The 23,443-nt window shown below is 31.3% G+C and overlaps 2 protein-coding genes across 2 annotated transcripts; one reads left to right on the top strand and one right to left on the bottom strand.

The window, feature by feature from the left end:
* The first annotated feature begins 7,347 nt into the window (after positions 1-7,347).
* LOC118031418 (sugar carrier protein C) lies at positions 7,348-10,254 on the top strand. Its single transcript, XM_035035829.2, has 4 exons — positions 7,348-7,632; positions 7,824-8,143; positions 8,812-9,441; positions 9,547-10,254. Exons 1-4 carry the CDS (start codon positions 7,500-7,502, stop codon positions 10,027-10,029), a joined length of 1,566 nt encoding a protein of 521 aa, XP_034891720.1. The 5' UTR covers positions 7,348-7,499; the 3' UTR covers positions 10,030-10,254.
* A 5,467-nt stretch (positions 10,255-15,721) lies between these two features.
* Positions 15,722-19,019, bottom strand: LOC118031417 (vesicle-associated protein 4-1). Its single transcript, XM_035035828.2, has 7 exons — positions 18,539-19,019; positions 17,914-17,984; positions 17,423-17,504; positions 17,183-17,301; positions 16,396-16,473; positions 16,141-16,260; positions 15,722-16,065 (listed from the first exon to the last, which is right to left on the bottom strand). The coding sequence occupies exons 1-7, from the start codon at positions 18,873-18,875 to the stop codon at positions 16,006-16,008; spliced, it is 867 nt and encodes a 288-aa protein (XP_034891719.1). The 5' UTR covers positions 18,876-19,019; the 3' UTR covers positions 15,722-16,005.
* Positions 19,020-23,443: the final 4,424 nt, after the last annotated feature.

Raw genomic sequence — 23,443 nt, 5'->3', positions numbered from 1 at the left:
CGTTTAGGGGGGACTTTGGCTCCCCTTTAGGAGTGTGTATTGCTGTGTGGTTAAATTATAGTTATAAAATCATGGTTAAGAAAGATTTATAGTTTTTTTTTTAAATCTAAAAAACTACGATAACACCAATTATATACTTAACTTCCATTAATAAAGATCAAACTAAACAAATGTTTATGATTTTGTGATTGATTTATATGTTTAATGGGATTTAGAATTAATTTTTTTATTTACTTTTTATAAATATAAATGAGTACATAGATAAAGACTACCTGGTATTAATATAATGCCGTAGTTTTTTTTTTACATAAAAAATAATGTTTTTTTTTTTACATAAAAAAATAATGTTCAGGAACGCAAGTATATTTTAAAGGATAAAAACTAATTTGTAATTTAAATTATAAACTGAACAGGGTGAAATAAATTGATTTTATTTTAATTGGATAATACAAAAAATAATAATAATAACAAATGAATCAAATTAAAAATAAAAAAAAAACACATAAGTTTTAGTGATCAAGATTGGCCAAGGAGTACATTATCGACGTGAAATACAAATTCAAATTTGGAGATTTAATAATAGATAATGTATGGAGGATATAGAGTACGTATCACAATGATAGTCATGGCTATGTGGCCTTGAATATCTAGGGATATCGACCATATGCATGGAGCTTGTGTATAAACCCTTATTAACAAAAATAAGCTGAAGATATTATGTATAAAAGATATTAAGACTTGTGTTATTAAGGGTGGATTGGATTGATGGACTCCGAATGTAACTTTGACTGCCAATTTAGAAAGGAAAAATGTGGAATCGTAGCATGATATTTATTGTTAGTGAATTGTCTTTAAATTCAAGATCGAATGAATTCTTAGAATTGAGAATAAATGAGGCTATGGTTATGCTCAATTACTATTAAGTCCTTGTTTGAGTAGATAATTATTCAATCAGTATGATGAAAAGAACTACAAGGAAATCATCTGGCAGGTGGCCTAGTGGTAAGAGTTTGGGATCAAGGAGTTTGTTCCTCCTGTAATCCCAGGTTCGATCCCTGTGGTTGCTACTATGATAACCACTAGAGGCTTACATGGTCGTTAAGTTCAAGACCCGTGAGATTAATCGAGATACGCGCAAATTAACTCAAACACTCACGTTAATAACAAAAAGAGAGCTACAAAGTCCATAATGTAAGAATATAGAACTAGAAAAGATGAATACTATGATGGTATACTATGCATGATGTAAAGAGAAATTAAGACATGGTATTTAAATGAAAAGATTGGAGTGAAATGAAAATATATTATAGATGGAATATATTTTGAGAGGATCGCAAGTGATACAATTGTTTCTAAAGTTGATAGAAATATTATGGTAATGGGTATGTATGTATGTATGTATGTATGTATATGTATTGTTATGTTTTTATTTTTTTAAGTTGGTGAAGGTTCTAGATTCATGGATATGGATACGAATAATTTATAATTTATATTATTTGTGTGTTACAGGTACACTCAACCAGTTGTTTCAACTTTGCGACCATTTATCAAATCATTCTATGTAATTAATGTAGAGATATGAAATTGTAAATTAATTCAATGTATTTTATCTAGATCTATATAGTATGTTTAAATTAATATACTATGAGAAATATTTGATAAGTGAGAAAAGAGTGATGACCCTTTCTCTTTATTTTGATGTAAAAAATGGTATTAATGAGTGGAGAATTCGATGATATATAATTGTGTGTTGTGTAGAAGCATATACAATTTTGTAAGCGTTTGTGATGAAGGAGACATGGGAAAGACAAGAAACCCAGAGAGGCATGTGAACAGTTCCTATCAAGTTTCGTCCATCCAACCATGATCGACAGATTGCTTGACTTATTCTCTCCTGTCTTTTCCCATACCTTTCTTGCTACGGCACTTTCGTGTTAAAAAAACATTTTATAATGTTTTGAGCTTATGCTAAAAATAAATAAAATCAGTTTAAAATGTGGTTTAACGGTCCAAGTTATCTACCTTGACTGCTGGAGACAGTTAGGGTTACAGAATTGTTGATTTCTATCAATTTGCTTAGCTGAAATATCAGGCAGACATGACGATGATGTTGGTCCCATGTCTTAACAGGAAAGGACTTTACAGTTGTAGTCTATGCCTACTTATTTTGAGATAGCAAAACTTTGCTTGCTTGATAGTAAGAGACGTGGACCGCTGAAACCTTGTTTGATCCTTTTGCAGGTTGATTCTTATTGTTAGTATCGTGAATCAAAACATAAATTTTATATGCTCCATATTGATCTACCATGAATGAATTTTCTTGTGGGTGTCAAAAAAAAAATTCAATATAAACCAGGGGTAAGGGTTGTTCACGATTCGATTCAAGCTAAAAAATCTAGCTGAATTGAAAGTTATAATTTTTTGAGAATGTTACCTGAACAGACCAAAAATCGGTTCGATTTGGTTAATAAATATACACTAATTAAATTGAAAGTTGTAAATTTTTTTTATAAATTATATATTATTCTATAAATATATTAACAAAAAAATTTCTGTTAATAAAACTGTTAAATTAAACAGTGATGATTGCATGCCATTAATTCTAGAGAAAAAAAGTACATAGAAAATGGTTCTATAACAATGATCAAGGAGGGAGTTTGGCAAGCCAGCCATCTTGGTCAATGAAGGATGACTTTGAAAATGGATTGATCTACTGTGCATCAAGCTTCTTCTCCCATGGCACACGCTTTGAAATGTCTGATCCTCGTCCTCTACAATTAACCTCCGCATTGGTAAAATTACGCCTTGAAAAACAGAAAATTGAAATCAGAGTAAACATAAAGAAATTAAATCATGCAAAATAGGAAATCATCGTGGATAGCTCTTGAATTCTGCATAACCTACAGCTCATGCCCCTGATAATGCCAAGAACTCCAGCCTGCGGGCTCAACCACTTCAGATAAATAGGGATAATAAGATTTGAACTCGTGACCACTTGATTACTAAGATTTCGATAACATATCAAATAACTGTTTTAACCCAATAACTTAAACTGTTAGGTGAGATCCCGAGATATAATCTATATTATTTTTTTAAGATACCCCCTCGAATAAAAATCTTTTGAGTTTGAATCTTGCACATGCTCACATTACTTTGTGCTTAATTTTTATCAAATAAATATGAATAATAAGATTTGAACTCGTAACCGCTTGATAACTAAGGCTTCGATAATATTATGTTAAAGAACTGTTTCAACCCAATAACTTAAACTGTTATGTGAAATTATTCTCTAACCTCTATAACATATTGAAATATGTGGATTCTTTTTAATTGATTAGATGGTTTTTTGTATTGTATATGGTATAAGATTTTAGTGCACAATCCACTACAAAGTATACAGTGTAGTGGCATCTTATGCACATCAAAGCATTAAAAAATAAATTATATGGCAAGAGTTTTTTCATTAGGAACTATTAATAACTTAGAAAATGATTTTCATGCATAATTAATCAATTTGGCGTAGAAATTAAGATTAATACATGATAAATCTTCATTACCTCGTAAAAAGATTGGCCAACACTATATATAAGATCTACTCCATCTTCAATGTAGCAATCGGGGAAGTGATGGCGGCCAGAGGCATCCCACAATGTATCTTGAACCCCCAAAATATGCACAATCATAGAAAGCAGACTTATTATTATAAATTCATGCTGAAAGTGTTGGTTTAACACCGGGTACCTTAATTCCTTTTTAGGTAATTTACATCAACTTTTTGGATAAATGAATTCAGAATTATTAATAAACATGCAGGAATTAACAAAAGCTAAACTTTGGTTGAAAAATAATGTAATACACATTCATTGGCATTCCTTGTCGGAATAGTGTAATGAAGTATTCGTCTCTCTCATTGAAAACTTAAAATGAGCTAATGGGGTATTAATGTCTTTTAACATAACCCATAAGTTATTATTAAATTAATCAGAGACAAGTATGTTTTTTTTTTTTTATTATTATTAGTTTAAAAGCACGGTGAAAAGATCAAAATATCGTTAAAAGTAAAAAAATTCAATACTAGCATCAAAGGGCAATTTGATATTTTTAAAAGGTTTTTTTAGTTATTATCATGTAATATGAGGAGAAACTTCGTATTTGGCCAAATATAAAAATTGATTAAAAAATCATGAATCGATAATTTTTACGCTAATATATAAAAACATATAAGAATAATAAATTTTAGAAAATATATAAAAAAATCTACAATAAAAAATAGAAAAATAGATATTTTATTCGCATTGAGTGTTCATGAGCAAATATTTTTTAAAATTATGCATATTAGGTTTATTTATAATTATTCAGAAAGTAATTGTTAATTTTGCAATAAAATACTTTAATATTATTTGAAAACTATGGCTTGATTGGGTAGTTATTTAAATAATATTTTAATAAATTTATTTAAAGAAAATTTTATTATAAAAGGTAAGAAAACAAATCAAATAAAAAAATTAAAGGTAATTTAGAAAAGAAAAAAAACATAAAAAAAAAAAAAGCCAAGTGCCCTTGGATTGAAATGATGAGTCTAGGAGCCTCACCTAAAGTTAAAAGGTCAAGTATGCTTGGGTTTGGAAGTCAAATATGCTTGCTTATCTTTTTTTAAAGACAAATAATACGTCGCATGTCCTTATCTTTTAAAAATAAAACACAAAGAAAATAGACAAAACATCATCTACTTGTAATATCTTTCAATAATCGAAGGTGGCTTTGATGACCAAAAATTAAAGTTCATGTTTTTTGACCACTTCTATTGATTTATTCATAACTAAAATATAAAAGTTAAAAAGAATAGGCACCAATAATGCAAAAGAGTGAACTTGAGGGACCAAATTGAATTTTCCTATCTTTTGAAAAGTGTAAGTGTAAAGACATCTTATTTTTTCTTATTTTAGTTTTGATTCCTAGTCTTTTTATTTTTTTAATAATAACATAAAATTATCTTTCATAAAATCAATTTTTAATTTAATTTCAAACTATTTTATGATATGTCAGATGCGCGAAAACATGCAAATCAAAATATATCTTAACATATAAAACCATGCAAACATAACTTGTATATAAAGATAAAATTGAAATGAAATAAAGTTCAATGATTTGAGTGTAGGAAAAATTTAGGGATCTAAAAGAAAAGTATAGTTATGAACAATGATATAACATATTAATGTGACTTATTAAATAATAGGTTAATGGTAAAAACATATTTAAAAACAATTAGCACAATAAATTAAAAATATTGCTAAATTGCACAATTTGAAAAAGAATTGGTGAAATAACATAGTTTATACATGTTGTGATTGGAAAATGTTATGTTTATAGATTATCAATATTTAGAATAACGACTTTTAAAAAATAGATATGAAATGGGTAGGAGAGATGAGAGAGAAAAAAATAAAAAGATTTATAAGACACATCAAAGCTCCGATTACAACACAATTAGTACTATAAAAAAGATCTTGACCACACAAATTCAATGACACAAAAAAAAACCCTCCAAAGATGATCCAAGTAGGCCACACTTCCTATCAAAGACAAGTGAGTCATTCACCACCTTTAGATGTCAAGTGTGACATAATCGGATCATCGTTGGTGATCTTTTTTAATGTTATTGGATTCATTTCGTTGAAATATTTTTTATGGTACTAATGGTGTCATAATCGTAGTTCGATGTACTTTTAGGGTCTATTTTTTATTTATTTTTCCTCTCTTGTGCTCATTTTATTTTTTTTTAAAATGTTGTTATTCTAAATAGATACAAGTTATAAATATCATATTTTTCAATTTTTTTCCAACCATGTTATTTCAATATATATATATATATATAAGTTGAAAATAGCCATAAATCAGTTCAGCAACTTTTCTTTCTTTCTTTTTTGTGGTCAGGAATTGCTTTGAGTCATCACTGTATTCCTTTACTTGAGGAAACTTGACATCATAACTCTTGTGGAAGACATCATTTCGCATCACTCTCCATTAACTTGAAGACATAAATACCCCTTGTAATCCCCTCGAACAACATAGTTACCATCACTTTTAGCCGAGACCGGAGATAGGGTCTTTTCAATGATGAAACGATCTCGTTTAGGAAAAAAAAAATATTAGGTTTTTCCGCTAAATGTAATTATACGAGTTGCCAAATTAATTTATCGAGTCGGACCGAATTATATCTTATAACTAGATTTATTACATATTAATTTACACCCTTTAATTTTTATTTTATTTTTAAAAAAAAAAATATGATAGAGTGTGTAAAATCTAGGTATCACATGGTAAATAACTTTTCTGTAAAGTTCTTAAAATTCACGTTTTTTCCACTTTCTATTTCAGAAAAAGTCTGGCCGAACAACATTATCCAAGTATTGATAAGGTTAATCAGGTGAATAGGCAAATATTTGTTGACTCAGCATGATGACTCTATATTTTCTGATTTGCAAATTAATTTTTCTGAAACAATATTCACCCAATTCTTCTCTTCCATTCCCTATAGTTTAATTCAGTGAATAATATAATAAAAAGAAACCTATTTGTTTAAGAGAATATTACACATTTGGGCACGTAAGTATCAAATCAGGCTATAAAAAATAAAAAGAAATAAATTAAAATCTTGAATTTTGGTATGGAAAACATTATGATTAATAAATCTGATAGTATGTGATAATTAACTACCTGAAATGGACGTGTGTGTGTGTGTCTAAAATCAATGGCCGTGGGAAAAATCTCTATTTTGATTTTATGTTTTTGTATGGAACAAGGCCATGCAGCCTTTACTCACGCATCCACTTGTCGCACTTGTATTATAGATAAATTAACGAGTCGAATTGATAATGTTATTAAATAAGATTAATTGAAAAATATGTAAATTGATCTGAATATTTATATTAATAAAAATAATAATAATTTGTGAATTACTTATTTGTTAATAGAATAATAATAATTACAACTTTAATTTTCTTATATATGCACCAAGAATGTCCCCACCTACGAGTAATTTTGTAAGAATCACAACATAAAATCTTCTGGTGAGCATAACCAAATGGATATTTAATTTGTGTGAACTGAGCTTTGCTGCCATCCAGAAGGTAGATAGCTCAGGAGACTTGAAGATATGAAGTGAAAAAAGAAAAACAAATTAATAAATACTAGCCAATATTTTTAGACCTTACTCTATTTATCTCTTATAATCTTATCTTCAAAATGTTCACACATTTTTTAAAAATATTAATGAACTTGATTCATAAATAAGGAATTAGTTTTCGACAGTTCAATAATAATTCTCTTTAATGAAAACAATTTGGCAATCTCTATCTATAAATAGACTGGCCAAGCTTGTCTAAAATTAACCTGTCTTCTTCTTCCTCTTCTTCTTGTTTTTTTTTCCTCTTAAACACTAGCTACCATTTCTTTGATCTTCTTATATCATTTTCTTGGTGCAATTGAAGCAAGCAAAAATGCCTTCAGTAGGGATAGCTGTTGGTGACAACAAAAAGGAATATCCGGGCAACCTGACTCCTTTTGTCACTGTAACATGTGTTGTTGCAGCCATGGGTGGCTTGATCTTTGGTTACGATATTGGGATTTCTGGTAATTCTTTTTACACCAAGTTTAATGCTTTGAAACTTGATTTTGGCATATGGATTTTTTTCAAAATATAGTCACGAACTTTGAAGAATGCTTTTCTTGAATGTATTGTCCACAAATATTACTCTCAAGAATGTTTTTTTTTATATATATAAATATTGATGATTTTGTTAAGTGAATTTGTGATTTTTCAGGTGGAGTTACGTCCATGCCATCATTCTTGAGGAAGTTTTTTCCATCTGTTTACCATAAACAGCAAGACTCCATTACAAACAAGTACTGCAAATATGACAGTCAAACACTAACCATGTTCACTTCTTCCCTGTATTTGGCTGCTTTATTGGCATCACTTGTGGCATCCATAGTCACTCGTAAATATGGAAGGAAACTCTCCATGTTGTTTGGAGGTCTTCTCTTCTGTGCTGGCGCCATCATCAATGGTTTTGCTAAAGCTGTATGGATGTTGATTCTTGGTAGAATCTTGCTTGGTTTTGGTATAGGCTTTACCAATCAGGTATTCTTAATGTCTTTTTTTGTCTCGTTTTGATTTTTAGTTGCTAGTGATTATGGGGTTGTTTTGTTAGGGATTATTTATTAACTTTTTGTGTTTTAGCATATATATATATATATATATATATACAGAAGCAAAAATAAAAGGTGCTGCACATGTTTTATTTTTCCTGTACATGATTTCATTGTTTTCAATGGAATCTTTCTGGGTTTTGAGTACTGAAGCATGTCATCTTTGTTTTCTTGTATGTTGTTGAGTTGTTTCTGATCCGGATATGGGCTTGTAGTCCTTTTTAAGTTAAACAAGATTCAATGCTTTGTTTGGTTCCTGAGAAAAAAAGTAGGAAAAGAGTTAAAAGGAAAAGAAAAAAGGTGATTCCAATTTCCGCTAATGTAGCAAATAGCAATACAAGTGAAAGAATTCGACTGAATGATAAGAAATAAGACAAAGTGAGGTACTTTGTTATTTTATTATCTTTTGGAAGTCACGGTTGCCTTGTTTTTCTCTTGCATGACATCTCTGACACTTTTTCTCCACAAAAAGTTAACTTGTTGACGCTACAGCTTTGAACAGAAAAGTTGCAACTTGATAGCGGCTTAATTGTTAATCTAAGCAATAGAAAACAGGGTGATCAGAGATTTAATGGTTTTGATTTTTGCTTGTAATTACAGTCTGTGCCACTCTACCTCTCAGAGATGGCTCCGTACAAGTACAGAGGTGCACTCAACATTGGTTTTCAATTATCAATCACAGCTGGTATCCTGATTGCCAATGTATTAAACTATTTCTTTTCTAAAATCCATGGTGGTTGGGGATGGAGATTGAGTTTGGGTGGTGCTATGGTTCCTGCACTCATAATCACAGTTGGATCATTAGTCCTTCCTGACACTCCAAACTCTATGATCGAACGTGGCCAGCATGACGAGGCTAGAGAAAAATTGAAAAGAGTTCGTGGTGTTGATGATGTTGACGAGGAGTTTAATGACCTTGTTGCTGCTAGTGAAGCTTCAAAGAAAGTTGAAAATTCATGGAAAAATTTGTTGCAAAGAAAGTACAGGCCCCACGTAGCTATGGCTGTAATGATTCCATTCTTTCAGCAACTTACTGGCATCAATGTCATTATGTTTTACGCTCCTGTTTTGTTCAACACGATTGGTTTTGGTAATGACGCTGCGCTCATGTCTGCTGTGATCACCGGTATTGTTAATGTTGTTGCTACCATGGTTTCTATCTACGGTGTTGATAAGTGGGGAAGAAGGTTTTTCTTCCTTCAAGGTGGCTGTCAGATGTTGATATCCCAGGTAATTGACTTGTTTACGCAAGAAATTAACTTTTTTCGAGCTGTTGTCTTGTAACTTTGTAGCTCTTAACACCCTTTTTTTAAAAAAACTCTTGTCAATGTCCAGATAGTTGTAGCAGCTTGTATTGGTGCCAAGTTTGGAATTGATGGGAACCCTGGTGAATTGCCCAAGTGGTATGGTATTGTTGTGGTGCTTTTCTTCTGCATTTACGTTGCTGGATTTTCCTGGTCTTGGGGTCCTCTTGGTTGGTTGGTACCAAGTGAAATCTTCCCGTTGGAGATCCGATCAGCTGCACAAAGTGTCACCGTGTCTGTCAACATGCTTTTCACATTCATAATTGCCCAAGTTTTTCTAACAATGCTTTGCCACTTGAAGTTTGGGATCTTCCTCTTCCTTGCATTCTTTGTGGTGCTGATGTCCATCTTTATCTACTACTTCTTGCCTGAGACGAAGGGCATTCCCATTGAAGAGATGGGACAAGTATGGACGACACACTGGTTCTGGGCAAGATATGTTACCGATGAAGATTATCCCATGGGAGGAGGCTATGAGATGACCGAAGGAGGACAAGGTCCGAAGAGTGTGTAGTATAATTAAACTTGGGTTGGATTAGTTAGTTGTCTCTTTTGGTTTTTGGTAGCAGCGCATGCCCTACTGCTTTCATGTCATAAATTCTATGAAACAGCTCTGAGATTTGTCCCAAAAAGACGAGTGTCCAGAGCTATATGTCAACAGAAATTCTAGTGCATCGATAAGAATCTATTATGTGGAAATATTATTAAGACCAAGTTTAGTGCAGAAATAATTTCTTAATTCCCCTTCGTGCAGTGATTCTTGTTTTACAAATAATTGCTTAATTTACTGATGTGCATGCACGAAGGGCGAACAAGAAGAACCCTAATTTCCTAGCTAGCATCTAATTTTATGGTGTTTGCTTAATTCATCACTGCCTCAATGAATTAGATGGAACAATTCACATCTCATGATGTGTTGTTCTTGGCTGATTATCCATTAATTCACACTATATATCATGCATACATCTTCAGCCGAATTTTTTGAATATTTTTTTTGGCTTCACCTAGCTTTAAAGAAGGTAGGTCATATGTAAAGAAACGACTAGCGAATATTAAAAATTTAAAACCAAAACAAAGAAACAATACAAAATTCTGCTTCATATGTTACATTCTATATATATTACTTGTTGTTTTTATTAATTTCGATTAGGATACGCTAACTTGAAGTCACTCAATGATTAACTTAAAAAAAAAAATTAAATTTTTTATCTTAATTGATCATTTTATTTTATTTTTTTCAAAATTATCATTTGGATATAAAATAAATATTGTTTCAGAATAAATCCATATTAATCCCATGAATTGATTTAGCGAACCAACAATTCAAGATTTAGACCAAGTCAGATCAAAGTAAAATGTCAAAACTATAATTCTAAGGGGTATAGTTTAACTAGTCAAGTTTCTGTATTTGCTTTTTAGAGGTTATTAAGTTGAGTTTCATAAATTTTAGGGTTACTAAAACACTTTATATATATATATATATATATATATATATAATATATATATATATACTATATATATATATATATATTTATATGTTTGTGACTGTCCTTGTCTTACTTCGAGAATTTTGCAAAGCCATGCACCTTTCTTAGTTACCTAGGCTAGTTAACGAGTGTGGCGATTGTTGGTGCCTATGATTGGCCAACGCGCTCATGGAGAATCTCTTACAGTCAAGCCATATCTCCTTGACAAAATCTATTGGATATTACGTGAGCAAATTTGGGAAGATTATGTTTGCTTAACTTGTATAATTATTTCTAACCTGGCCATAATTTTATCAAGATTAACCCCATTGTCCAGCTCAAAAGGGACACTGCAGAGTCATGATTATGCTCGTCCTCTTCCTCATTGCTTGTCAATCCCATGAAAACCATCGATGCCCATTGTTGAGTTAAACGCATGATGGATGGATACTGACTCTAAATAGTGTTTTGAGCTACCACTGAGATGGGTCCAAATGCAGTGGTGATGACTTTTACTCCAAAATCCCCTTACTCCATCAAGGGCAATCTTTAAAAACTAGATGCCAAGGGTTTTTTTTTTTTTTTTTTTCCTGTTTTTTTCAACAGATTTCCCCGTCTGTTCACTGATAAAAATTGAAGGGCAAACCTCAAATAACTCCTCTAACTGTAGAGGGATAATTCTCAATTGAGTCCCCAGATATATTTCTCTTATCTCATTCAAGTCTTTGAAGAGCCCTTAAGACTCTCAATGATTCCCTCAACTGAGACTTGATTTATTGTTCTGAATTGATTTGAGGTTTGCCCAGTATCGAACCTCTCACCTACCTTCAAAATAAATGATGATTTCACAGTCGATAAGCCCAGCTGGGTTCGATAAACTGGCCTCGAAGAACTTGAGATTCGAAACCCAGTCCAAAATGGGTTCTTAATTAACTGTAGCTGCGATTGATTTATAATTAATGATCGCCACAACATAGATAATGGAGAGCATATATGCAGGTGGGCAGGATGGGTGGCACTTCACATCAAACGAATGGATCAAATATTGCCAAAATTCACGACTTTACTGCAAGTGGAGAATCGAGTTTTCACATGCCTTATGAGTAGCATTTTTTCTTTTTCTCTCATCAATAACATCTTTCGGTGATAAGCGCAACGGTGAATTGAATCAATATTTGTACCGAATGGATAACATCTTTCGAGGAAAAGGGAGACATTACAATGAATTTGGTGTGGTCACGGTCTTGCAATGAAACAAAAGGAGAATCGCATGACTAGGTGGTCTTTTATTGTACTAGCTAGGGCACCTTTTGCCTCTTCTTCTCCAATATCCCTCTACGGATATGTTTTTGGATAGGAAGATAATGGATAAGTGCATTTAGTTCCAGTGCTCCCCTGTCCTTCTCACTGTCTCCCTCGATTTGAGATGCTGAGAAAGCAAACTTGGGAATCATGTGCCATGTCTTTTTACAAATGCTACTCCTCGTATAAAATCAAAAATGCATTTGTTCTTCATCTTATTATTTAAAATATAGATTTTAAAGAACACGATCTATATATATTCATAGGGTGTTTGTCTTTTTGCAGCGCCATCATAGTAAAAACATAAATTTTATTAAGTTTTAATGTTTTTGTTATAGCACTTACTAAAAAAACAAGCAAAAACAAGCAGGACTTAATCTTAGTGTTAATAATTATTTCAAACTTTTTTAATAGAGATATTTGGTTGTAAATCTTGAAAAACCTAACATTTTAGTCTAGAAACTTTGAAAGTTTTCACTATATACCTTTCAATTTTCCATGCTTTTCAACACAAAATCATGATGTCCCACACAGGGACCTATTTTGGAATTGGATGCGACCCATATGTGCTTTATCTTATTAATTATATATTTCATGGAGGGAATAATGTGCTGATATTTTTTTCTATCGATCGTGCTTAGCTTACATTCCTTCGATAGCCATTAATAATGTCTCCCATACATACATGGATGTGATCTTGTGTGTTGCTAGCTGAGTCCAATTTTTCTGTCTTGCTCAGGAAAATAAAAATCTGAGTGAAGATTCGCCTTGTTCTTATTATACATGATTGAACGCTTGGATAAAGCTTACCGGCCATAAAGATTTGATTCAACGTATAGGTCTCTAGAGACGGTTTAAGGTGCATGTAGAATATTTTAAAATATTTAAGAAATATTTTATTATTTTTTTTATATATATCTCACAAGTGAAGTCTTGGATGATTTTTATTTCGTACTTATTTTTAAGGTTTTTTTTATTATTATTAAATGAATAACTTGATCGTACAAATAACCCTTTGCTTAGACCGGATATATGTCGACGTCTGTATGACGTGCCATGCCAGGGGTAATGAAGCTCACATTCTACCTGTTATTTGCTCATGATCCGGAATAAATAAGACCATGGCCTTTTTAGAGGGCATTTATGGAGGTTTTGGAGCTTTATGAACGAAGACATGTTACTCTCAACAATCTTTATTCTCATGATAACACGCCGTTGCCGTTGTTCTTGAGAATATTGTTCTTAAGAAGAGAGGTATTATCACCAGCCGTGATAGTTAGCTCCTGTTAACTAGATTAGATCACAGTTTTAAGAAAGATTTTAAGGGAAAAAAGGAAGGAAAGAAAAGAATTTAGATTAATAAATGGTCTGAAAAATCTACTTTAATTAATACAGCTATATATATATGGGGCTGTTCATATGTATCTCTCGACTGTTTGATCTAGAGGGCAGCAGGTCCGTCGCTGGTCATATCTGTTCATATTAGATCGATCATTTGAAACTTTTTCTGCTTTTATCTATTCAGAACATTGAAATTCACAGAACTTTTACATGCCAGTGATGGACTTGCTTTCATGTTGCCTTTCTTTAGAGATTCTAAGCACAAATCTCTGCAACAACATACTAACTCATCAGGAGTCAAGAATCTCTCCTGAACCATGAAGCCACAGACTACAAGATTGGCAACAAAGACTAGCAAGAACTCAACTAACTAGCAGCCTTGTGTCCAGCAATTCAAGTACATCACTCTCTGAAAGGAATCTTCAGCCTGTTTTCTCTTGCTCTCTGCATCACGGCCCCCATTACCACCAGAGAAATAGCTGTTCTTCCTGGAACTCGAAGATCGAAACGGTGAGTTTGATTTAGAACCATGACTAGTCTGGCCTTCAATCCCTGCCAAACTAGCTTCCATGCAGTTCCTGCTAGAATTACTCTTCTTTCTTGAACTCTCTTCTTCCATGAAGTTGTGACTATCGTTTTTTCTCTTACAAAAGTGAAGGATTAGCATGCCTGCATATAAAAGGAGTGACTGAATGGTGTGGTATGGCCAAAGAGGCGGTTTTACAGATACAATCATACAATGGAAGCAAATCCAGAAGCGGAAGCCATGGTTTTATTGAATTTCCATTTGCTGGGGGGCCATGGTGATGTCGAAAGAATGCCTGGGAAAATCTTATCCGCCAAAAAAACGTGGCGATTCTTGCAGTCGACAGCAAAGTAAAACAAGTTTCTATAAAACAATATAAATTTTATTTTAAAATTTTATTTAAAATATTAAATTATTAAAATAGTTTTTTGACGTAGTAATAAAATCTTCATAATCAAACTGTTTAAATTTTATCATTTTTATTTATTTAATAAAAATTATATATAAAATAGTATAAATTTATATAAATTTTAAGTTTAAAAATGTTTTATTTAAAAAAATATATTAAAAAATAATATAAATTATATTTTGATATTTTATATAAAAATTTAATCTTTTTTAAATTAAAATACTGTTGAAGACGAAAATGTACTCCGAACGTCTTTTCAGGTGGGTGGTGCTTGATTAACTTTCAGTTCAAACGTTGCTCTCAGTATTCACTGCTAGCTCTTGTACCATTAGAGCTGGATATTGTGATCCGGCATTTAGAGGACTAAACTGCGAGAACATGGAGATTTTTCACTCACTGTTTATCGGACTGTGGACAGATTATTTTGGATTTACGGAAATTAACTTTATCATTTATGTTAAATAATATTTATGTAATTTTATTTATTAAAAATAAAATAATATTTTTAATTTAATTTATATATATATTATATATATTTAGGTTAAGTTTATAACGTACAAATTATTTAGAATACTAATTATTCAGAATATGAACTCATTACATGCAAATTATTCAGAATACTATTTTTTTTTTTATCTTAATTTGCTTAAAGCAGGTCATTCATGCTAAAGATTAACGCTAAAGATTAACGAGGTTTAAGCATATAATAATTTTATTAATTTGATTACTGAGTTCCTAGTCATACAGTAAATTATTCCTTAATTGCCAGACTGGTGCAGGTTGAGCAAGTTATATATATATATATATATATATAGTAAATGTATTAAAATATTTTTTTAATTTATTTTTAATATTAAAATATCAAAATAATCTTCGAATATATAAAAAAACCTGAAATTTTTAAAAAATTCCGAGGCGATGGTGTAGCAGCTAGAATTCAGAAAGGGCAAAGGATGCTTGCAAACAGCTCATAGTTTGGAGACACCCAGATGAGGCATCAGGTTTTGCTGTCCTTCCCGGGTCATGTCACAGGCTGCTCATGGGCCAATGTTTTCACAGCACATACTAACAGCAATGGAGATACCATGGAAGAGTGCCAATGAAATGACACAGAATAAATAAATAAAAAATGGGATCTAATTTCCCACCATATCAGCACTCATTAAAATTGAAATTATGCGCTTTACTTTGGGTAAAGATCAGTTATTTCTGAAATAGGAACACAAAATCACAAGTATATACAGGCAGATGGAGATAGAAAAAGTTTTAGCACCTCAAATCACAGAGTTCACTTCCCAGTTTCTCTTTACACACCATGTTGAAGTTTTCCTACATGATTTTCTGAATACAATATCCTTTGCATTAAATGAAAAGGGTGGAGGAATTTACTGAATGGTGGATCGTATAAATTCCGTTCATCGTACACAAATGCACCTTGAAGACACTCTATACCGAGTCTACTCCTTCACCCTGCTGCCGAGCAAGGTATCTTTCTCTTCGCTCTTTCTGTACAAGAGGAATGGACAAAGATTAGGGAATTTCACAGGGAAAGTTTGGAAAGCACAACACTTGACAGCTCACCCATTCATCTATAACTAGTCCTTCACCGATGATCCTTGGGCCTGCATCTTCTGGAGGCTTCTTGCGTGCCTCAACAGCTGCATCAGCATCGGCCAATTGGCGCTTCAACTTTTCCAAAGCCTGTAATTGTATGAATTGTATGTCATGTGCCAAACATAAGAGAACGGAGGTAACATATGAGAAAACAGAAAAGGATGGATCCTAAAGCACGGATTAATTTGATTCCATGATTATTGACATGTTATTGATACTTACAGGACTAGGACGCTCTGGATCGAGAAAATTAACCCGCAATATTTGCTCTATTGCTACCTGATCTTTCTGCTCATCAAACTGTAGAGACAAAGCATCTAAAGTCACTTCATAAAGTTGCAACAGGAGATCCAAACATGAAAATAAAGTTTCAAGTAGACCATAAAGCAGTTTGTAAAGATATTCTAAGTGTCCATCCAGCAAAAGAAGCCTGCCACAATATGTAATTGAATCCGAAATCTATCATGGTTATTCTGCAAGGAAAACAGGCACAGATTCTCCAGAATCAACAAGTGAAAATGATGGCATCTGGCTTTCAACACAAGATGCCACATCCCATTACGTGTAAGCTGTGTCACTGCACTTCACATAATTACATTACGGTGAGCAGCCTGGCCAAAGCCAGATAACATATTTATATCAAAAAAGCCCCTAAGAAAGATGAAACCAAATGAAATGAACGTGCAGCCCTTGGAAACATCAAAACTAACAGTAAAAACGATGCCTAAGATATCTATCTGTCTCATTGTGCCTATTGACCTACTCAGAAACCAAGATACTTGCCTGTTTTTATGAAGAATTTGCAATATGACATAACACTCACCCCAAGCAGAACATGTTTCAGGCCCAAATATATCAAAAAAAATGAATGGGACCAAGATGATCATTTATCGCAAAGACTATTGTTGACCAACGTAGATTCATATTAAAACACTAAAATCAATGGGGGGGAAATAAAAATAAAAAATAAAAAAGACGAAGAAGAAGACAAAGGAACCATTCTACACACCAGCTCAGGTACATAGTCCATAACCCCTTTCACCTTCAGGCTCATGATTTTAAATTTAACCTTGCTCTTCTGTTCCATTGGTTTCTCATTATTTTCTGGCAGCTCAACAAACTTGAAGACTGGCATCGAAAATCAAGAAGATAATTTTGTAAGAATAGAGTGGAAAGACACATAAAAAAGCTAAGATACATTCTCTCCTCAAAGCAAGATAATATGAACAGATAATGCAACAACAATTACCTGTAGCAATGATACTTTCCCCAGGTGCAAGAATAGCCCCAGGAGGACGCATGAAACAGCTTTTCGGTGCAGTTGTTTGAAACTAAATCAAGAAAAAACAAAAACAACTCATTACAAAATCCAGTCATGCACCTGATACAATAATAAAAAATATCAAGCACAACAAGAAACGAAGTGAACTAGAACGAAACCTGTGTGTACATACATCTACAACGTACATACATCTATAACCTACACATGTAGACTCTATGAACCCTGGTTATAGGACCTAGCCTGGCAAACCAACTTGGTGACCCCGGGCTTGACCCGAGCCATTCTTTTTTCTTAAAATGACATCATTTTGGTTTTTTTTTTCAAAAAAAAAGAAGCCTGGGTTGACCAGGTGAACCCACCCGACACACGAGCCCTCCTTGGGGAGGGTTGACCGCCGGATCAAGTCTTATAACTATGCTATAAACCACAAAAACAAGAAAGAAAAATTTTAAGTGTACCTTAAACGCTACATGTGACTTGCTAGTGTTTTTAATCCTGATGGCACTCCGGACCTGCTTGCCAGGTTCATCTAGAAAAGAGCACGCAAAACAAACATATTTAAAACATTAATCAGAGTAACAGCATCAGAAAATCAGTAACACAATTGGAAACAAACAAAAGCAAATAGTTCCCAAAACGAATGCAGTTGTAAATATAACACTGATCCCCAATTGAAAATTACTGATTCTCAATATGATTCAATGAGTCAGGGCATTGATTATAAGGAATTTCTTTAAAATACAACATCCTAATTAATCATCATTAAATTACATTGATCATTTGACTGCATGAATTTTGAAGTAACAAGCTAATGAAGATCGTAACTTTCGAGCTTTCTCTTCTTAATATTTCAATTTTATTTAAGTAAAGAAAAGAAAGCATCTGGGAAATTATTATTATTTTTTACTTTTTTTTATTTGAAGAAACTAAAGTCAATTACGCGCGGTGACTTTGAGTTTTAACCAAACTCATCCTTGTTAATAAGGACAACGAAGGAGAAACTTAATTATCTCAATTTTTCTTCAAAATTAGCAATTTAAGTTCGTTCTAAAAATTAAGAGAGAGAAAGAGAGAGAGACTTACAAGGAAAGTAAAGCTTAGAAGCTGGATCGAGTTTAAGACGACGACGAGTAGGCAAAAGCGATCTAGCAACAGAAGAGACAGAATTGGAAGGGTGAGGAGGATTAGAAGATCCTTCAATTTGCGAGTTGGGCTGGTGATTATGGTGGTGGTGGTGCTGCTGCTGCTGCTGCATCATCATAGTTGGAGTGGTAGCAGTGGTAGTAGAAGAAGAAGAGGGTGTCGTGTTTGCGTCGCTTCCTCCTAAAAACGGCAGTTTAAAAAGTCCCCAAACTTTGTTATTGCTATTGTTATTGTTGTTCGTATTATCGGCGGGTGATCTCTGGTCCGCTATGACCATATTAGATCATCAGGAACAGGGTCGTTTTTGCGGGGCTTCGAGACTCAGTTTTGGTGGTGGTTTCTTCTTTGAAAGACATGGGGAGAGAGGGGGGGAAGACAGACAGAGAGAGAGTTGAAGGTGAAGGTGAGGAGTAATGGTGGATTTGGAGAGGGGATTTAATTGTGTTTGATTATTCGGGTTCATGTCCAAGTCTTCTTTTTTTTTTTTTTTTACAAAAAGGAGAAGAAAATAGCTTAATAAATTAGTAATATATATATATATATATATATATATATATATATATATATAGACGCGCTTAAGAAAAGGAAAAATCCATGGTGCATCACCGTTCAACTTCATGTTACAAAAAGGAGTGGAAAAGTCCACGCCGTGTTTAGTGTTCATGTTACTAGAAGGATTGGGAAATTTCATGGTGCTTATGCTTAATTGTTATATAAATAGTAAAATAACAAGAAAATATTATGAAATTTTTTTAATTATGTATATATAAGCAGTGAAGCATCTCCCTTTTTTCTTTCTTTTAATTCCATTTTTTCCAATTTTATTTTCTTCACGTATACTCTATCCTATAAGCATTGGAGAAGTTGATGGTCATTTTTTATTCAAACTTTTTTTTTTAATTCTACTTTTTAATTTTTTTTTCTTTAAATTTTATACTTCAATATCTTATTGATTTTCAATTATAATTTTATTACTTTAGTATTTTATTAATTTTGAATTAATTATTGTAATTTATTTTGGTCTGTTTTCTATAAAATTGTTACAATCTTAAAAAAAATATCATGTTATTTGGTTAGTGCTTAATTTTTACAATCATCTATTTTCTTATTATATTATGAAATAAAAAAATATTTTAAAAAATAAAATTAATATTACAAACTCAAGCAATCGTTTCATCATTTGGTTGATATTTAATTTTATGAACGTCTATTTTAAAAAACAAACTTGTTGAACCTAATAAAATCCATGATCTAGGTCATGGGTTTGGCGGGTTAAGACATGAATTCAAAATATATTTAATATATTATCTTTTTAATATTAAAAAACATTGATCACATTTTATATTAGTCATTCAATTTATTTTTGAACTCATCAAATCAACTAAGTTACATTAAGAAAACTCTTATATGATCTAATTTAAAATTAATGTTAGTTAAAAAGTTGAATCAAGAGTTTTTAAGATTGACCTATTAAATCAGGTGTAATAATAATATCAAAAAATTTCCTTCAGCTTAAATATTTTTTTTAGGTTTAATTTTTTTTTTATCCAACTAGTATAACGTATACTAGAAAACTAGTCTTTATACCAAATAATAAGAGGAATGGTAAATCTAGTTATTGTATGGGCCAACACCTTAATTAAATCAAAAGTATGTCCATAATATATTGATTTTAATTTTATATATATATATATACATATTTTGATAGAAAAATAAAAAGAAATTAAAACTATTATCCAAAAATTGTCAAGCTTTCAGGTGGAGAAGGATGCACGAATGATTCAATCATTTTTCTGTTAATTTATTAAAGTTTTTTTTTTTACTTTCAATCATTCTGGTATTATAGTATATATGTTTTTTAAAAAATATTTTTTATTTAAAAAGATATTAGAATATTTTTTTTAGTTTTTAAACTTTTAATATTAGTAAAATAAAATTATTAGAAAGTATTAAAAAATTAAATTAATATTTTTAAAACAAAATATATTTTTAAATTATACACACGCATATCTATCAACACGGGAGCTCTTTTCCTCCTTTGAACGTTAAGAACGATGAGACTTTGGAAGAAGGAAGCTTCGATCTTTGGCCCACTCGCTAGTCTCCAATCTCCATTGATTGATGCTAGAAACAATTTGGCTTTTTTTTTTTTTTTTTTTTTAAAAAAAAACTTGGCGTTGACGTCAGGGTAAGTTGACTTTGGAAAAAGGAAGTGGTTGGATTTTTGGTGTTTTTGGCTTCTTTGGAATTTAATTTAACTTTATTTAAGATGGTGGGATTAGTTGATTAAACCCATGTTTTCATTTTGATTATTGATTATTAATTATTTCAAGACAAAGACCGTTTTTACTCTTAACACATATAAATTTGTTTTTAAGTGGCATAAATGGACAAAAGTTGTTCTTCTTGTTTACCAATAAATTTATGATTAAATTTTCAAGGAGTATAACTCAACTAGTTAGGTTTTAGATTTGCTCTTTAAAGATCACTAGTTCGAGTTTTACAAACATTAAAGTCACTAGAAGCTTGCATAGTCATTAATTTCAGGGTCAGTAAGATTAATTCAAAGTACAAATAAACTAACTCGAACATTCATATTAATAATAAAAAATAAAATAAAAAATAAATAAATTCACGCATCAATAATTGATAAGGGAGACATGGAGTCAACCTAAAACAAAATAACTTGTTTTTTCAGATTTTCAGTGGCCAGTATTCAAGACAATGTCTCTATCATCATTAGAAAAAAAGTTAATCCAGCTTCACATAAAAATTGTTCTTAAAATATTAAGATGATGTGATTTTATTATTTTTATTTCAAGAAAAATGACGCTTTAAAGCTGGATTTTAACTTGGGGTTTTAACTAGATGAATTATTATTCTTATTATTATTTTATCGGAGAAGTCCAAACCCTAACCGATTTTAATAGTAGGGGCTTAGATAGTGGCAAAATTGGGGAGTGATATTACTGTTAGGTAAGCAACAAAATCTTCTCTAGTTTATAAGAGAATGAGGAGAATGACTCCTAGATTATGAAACTATGTGTTCTAATTAATCCATAACTTGGAATATATATATATATATATATATATATATATATATATATATATATATATATATTTTATTAGCATGAGGTGTTCGGGCCAGCTTACGCGCACCACGACTATTCTCACGGTCCACTGAACACCCTGCAAGTCCAATGAACAGGTAAGGCACCGCGAGAATAACAATCATACAAATAAAGAGTTGAACTTTGAATAGCAAAAAAAAAACAATCCCTCACACTCCGCTAGAGCACGACCCTCGGGAAAATCTTTGAATAATAGCAAATGTTGCAGTGTTGTACGTACATGTTCAATTGTTTTGTCATCTGGATCTTGAGGTTGAATTGAATTTCAAAACTAGAATACAGAGTCAGCATTTGCAGCTCTCCCAAGTTTTGAATATGAATTCATTAATCATTCCATTAATTTTGTTATTAACTTTTCAAAATCCCAATTGTTTGTCATTACAACCTACGATCATTTTGTGTAAGCGTAAACAACATAGTTAGAAGTCAAGCTTATACTCCGTTTGTCTTCTAAAAACTAGTTTTTAAAAAATTATTTTTCAAATTTTCCTGTGTTTGTTTGTCTTTAGAAAAGTTGGTTAACAAAAAATATTTTTCAGTAAAAAAAAAAATTTAGCTTGGTTTTCAGAAAAGAATCATTTTCCAAACTTTCCTGTGTTTGTTTGTCTTAAGAAAAGTTAGTCAACGAAAAATACTTTTCAGTTAAAGGAAAATTTAGCTTAGTTTTCAGAAAAGTGTTTTCCTTTTATTTTGAACAGAAAACACTTTCTAGAAGTTATGAAAAAAATTAGAAATATCATATTATTTTTTGCTGATTATATCAAATTTGATCCTCAAACTTTTGATTGCTATATATATTTTGTTTTAAATATTTATTTTTTAATTTCATCTCTTAAAATTTAATTTTTATATTAATTTTGGTCCTCATTTTTATAATTGTTATTTGATTTTTTCTTATTATTTTTTAATTGAAATTTTTTTATTTATCAAATTTGGTTTTCATTCTTTTAATTGTTACTTATTTTATTTGAAATAATTTATGAAATATTAATTATTATTATTATTATTATTTTAAGTTCTTTATCTTTCAATTTCTTTTTATTTTTTAAATTTGATTTCTATTATTTTGATTATTATTTATTTTATTTGAGATAATTTATGAAATTAATATTTTTTTTCAATTTCATTCTCATTCAACTTTTTAATTTGTAAGATTTTTTTTTATTATTTTAATAAACTTAAAAAAAATATTAATAAATTATTTTCCGGCTCATTTTCCATAACATAACTAAATACCGAAAAGTATTTTTCATTATACTATAAACCATAGAAAAATAATTTACTTTTCTGGAATTTATTTTTTTAAGAAAAATTATTTTTCAACAAATAAATGAGAACATATATTTTTTTTGTTTTAAATGAAAAATCTCTGCTTGAATTTTCGAACTGTGGCTTACGGCATTGAATTTTCAGTGCTTGGAGATGACTATCTTGATCAGGACGACATTTATGAACTCCCGAGGGACATGATGAAAGATCTTCTTCTGGACTTTCGTCCCGTCAAAGAAGTTGCCTGGGATTTATTGCTAATTATTCTTGTTTAGCCTTGCCGGATTCTAGCCAAGACGGAGGTTAAATTCTTAAAGGGCTGCCCTCTCTGCTTTCTGAACGCAAGTGTTTAACATTAGAATCGTGCTTCTTCAATGAGTGGAGGTGGTCATTGGTCAAGTTCATGATTGTTTAACATTAGAACCTTTCATGGATGCTTATACCG

This window comes from Populus alba, chromosome 11 (assembly GCF_005239225.2).
Source record: "Populus alba chromosome 11, ASM523922v2, whole genome shotgun sequence".
NCBI classification, from domain to species: domain Eukaryota; kingdom Viridiplantae; phylum Streptophyta; class Magnoliopsida; order Malpighiales; family Salicaceae; genus Populus; species Populus alba.
This window is presented reverse-complemented; position numbering and strand designations above follow the sequence as displayed.

What these genes read in the sequence shown, in the direction of transcription:
- LOC118031418 (XM_035035829.2), top strand. Translation starts at nt 7,500, where the DNA reads ATGCCTTCAGTAGGGATAGCTGTTGGTGACAACAAAAAGGAATATCCG. An exon ending in GTATAGGCTTTACCAATCAG is followed by an intron (nt 8,144 to 8,811) that starts GTATTCTTAATG and finishes TTGTAATTACAG; the next exon opens with TCTGTGCCACTCTACCTCTC. An exon ending in GTCAGATGTTGATATCCCAG is followed by an intron (nt 9,442 to 9,546) that starts GTAATTGACTTG and finishes GTCAATGTCCAG; the next exon opens with ATAGTTGTAGCAGCTTGTAT.
- LOC118031417 (XM_035035828.2), bottom strand. Translation starts at nt 18,875, where the DNA reads ATGGTCATAGCGGACCAGAGATCACCCGCCGATAATACGAACAACAAT. An exon ending in TGGACTATGTACCTGAGCTG is followed by an intron (nt 16,474 to 17,182) that starts GTGTGTAGAATG and finishes TTGTCTCTACAG; the next exon opens with TTTGATGAGCAGAAAGATCA. An exon ending in ATCCAGAGCGTCCTAGTCCT is followed by an intron (nt 16,261 to 16,395) that starts GTAAGTATCAAT and finishes ATACAATTACAG; the next exon opens with GCTTTGGAAAAGTTGAAGCG.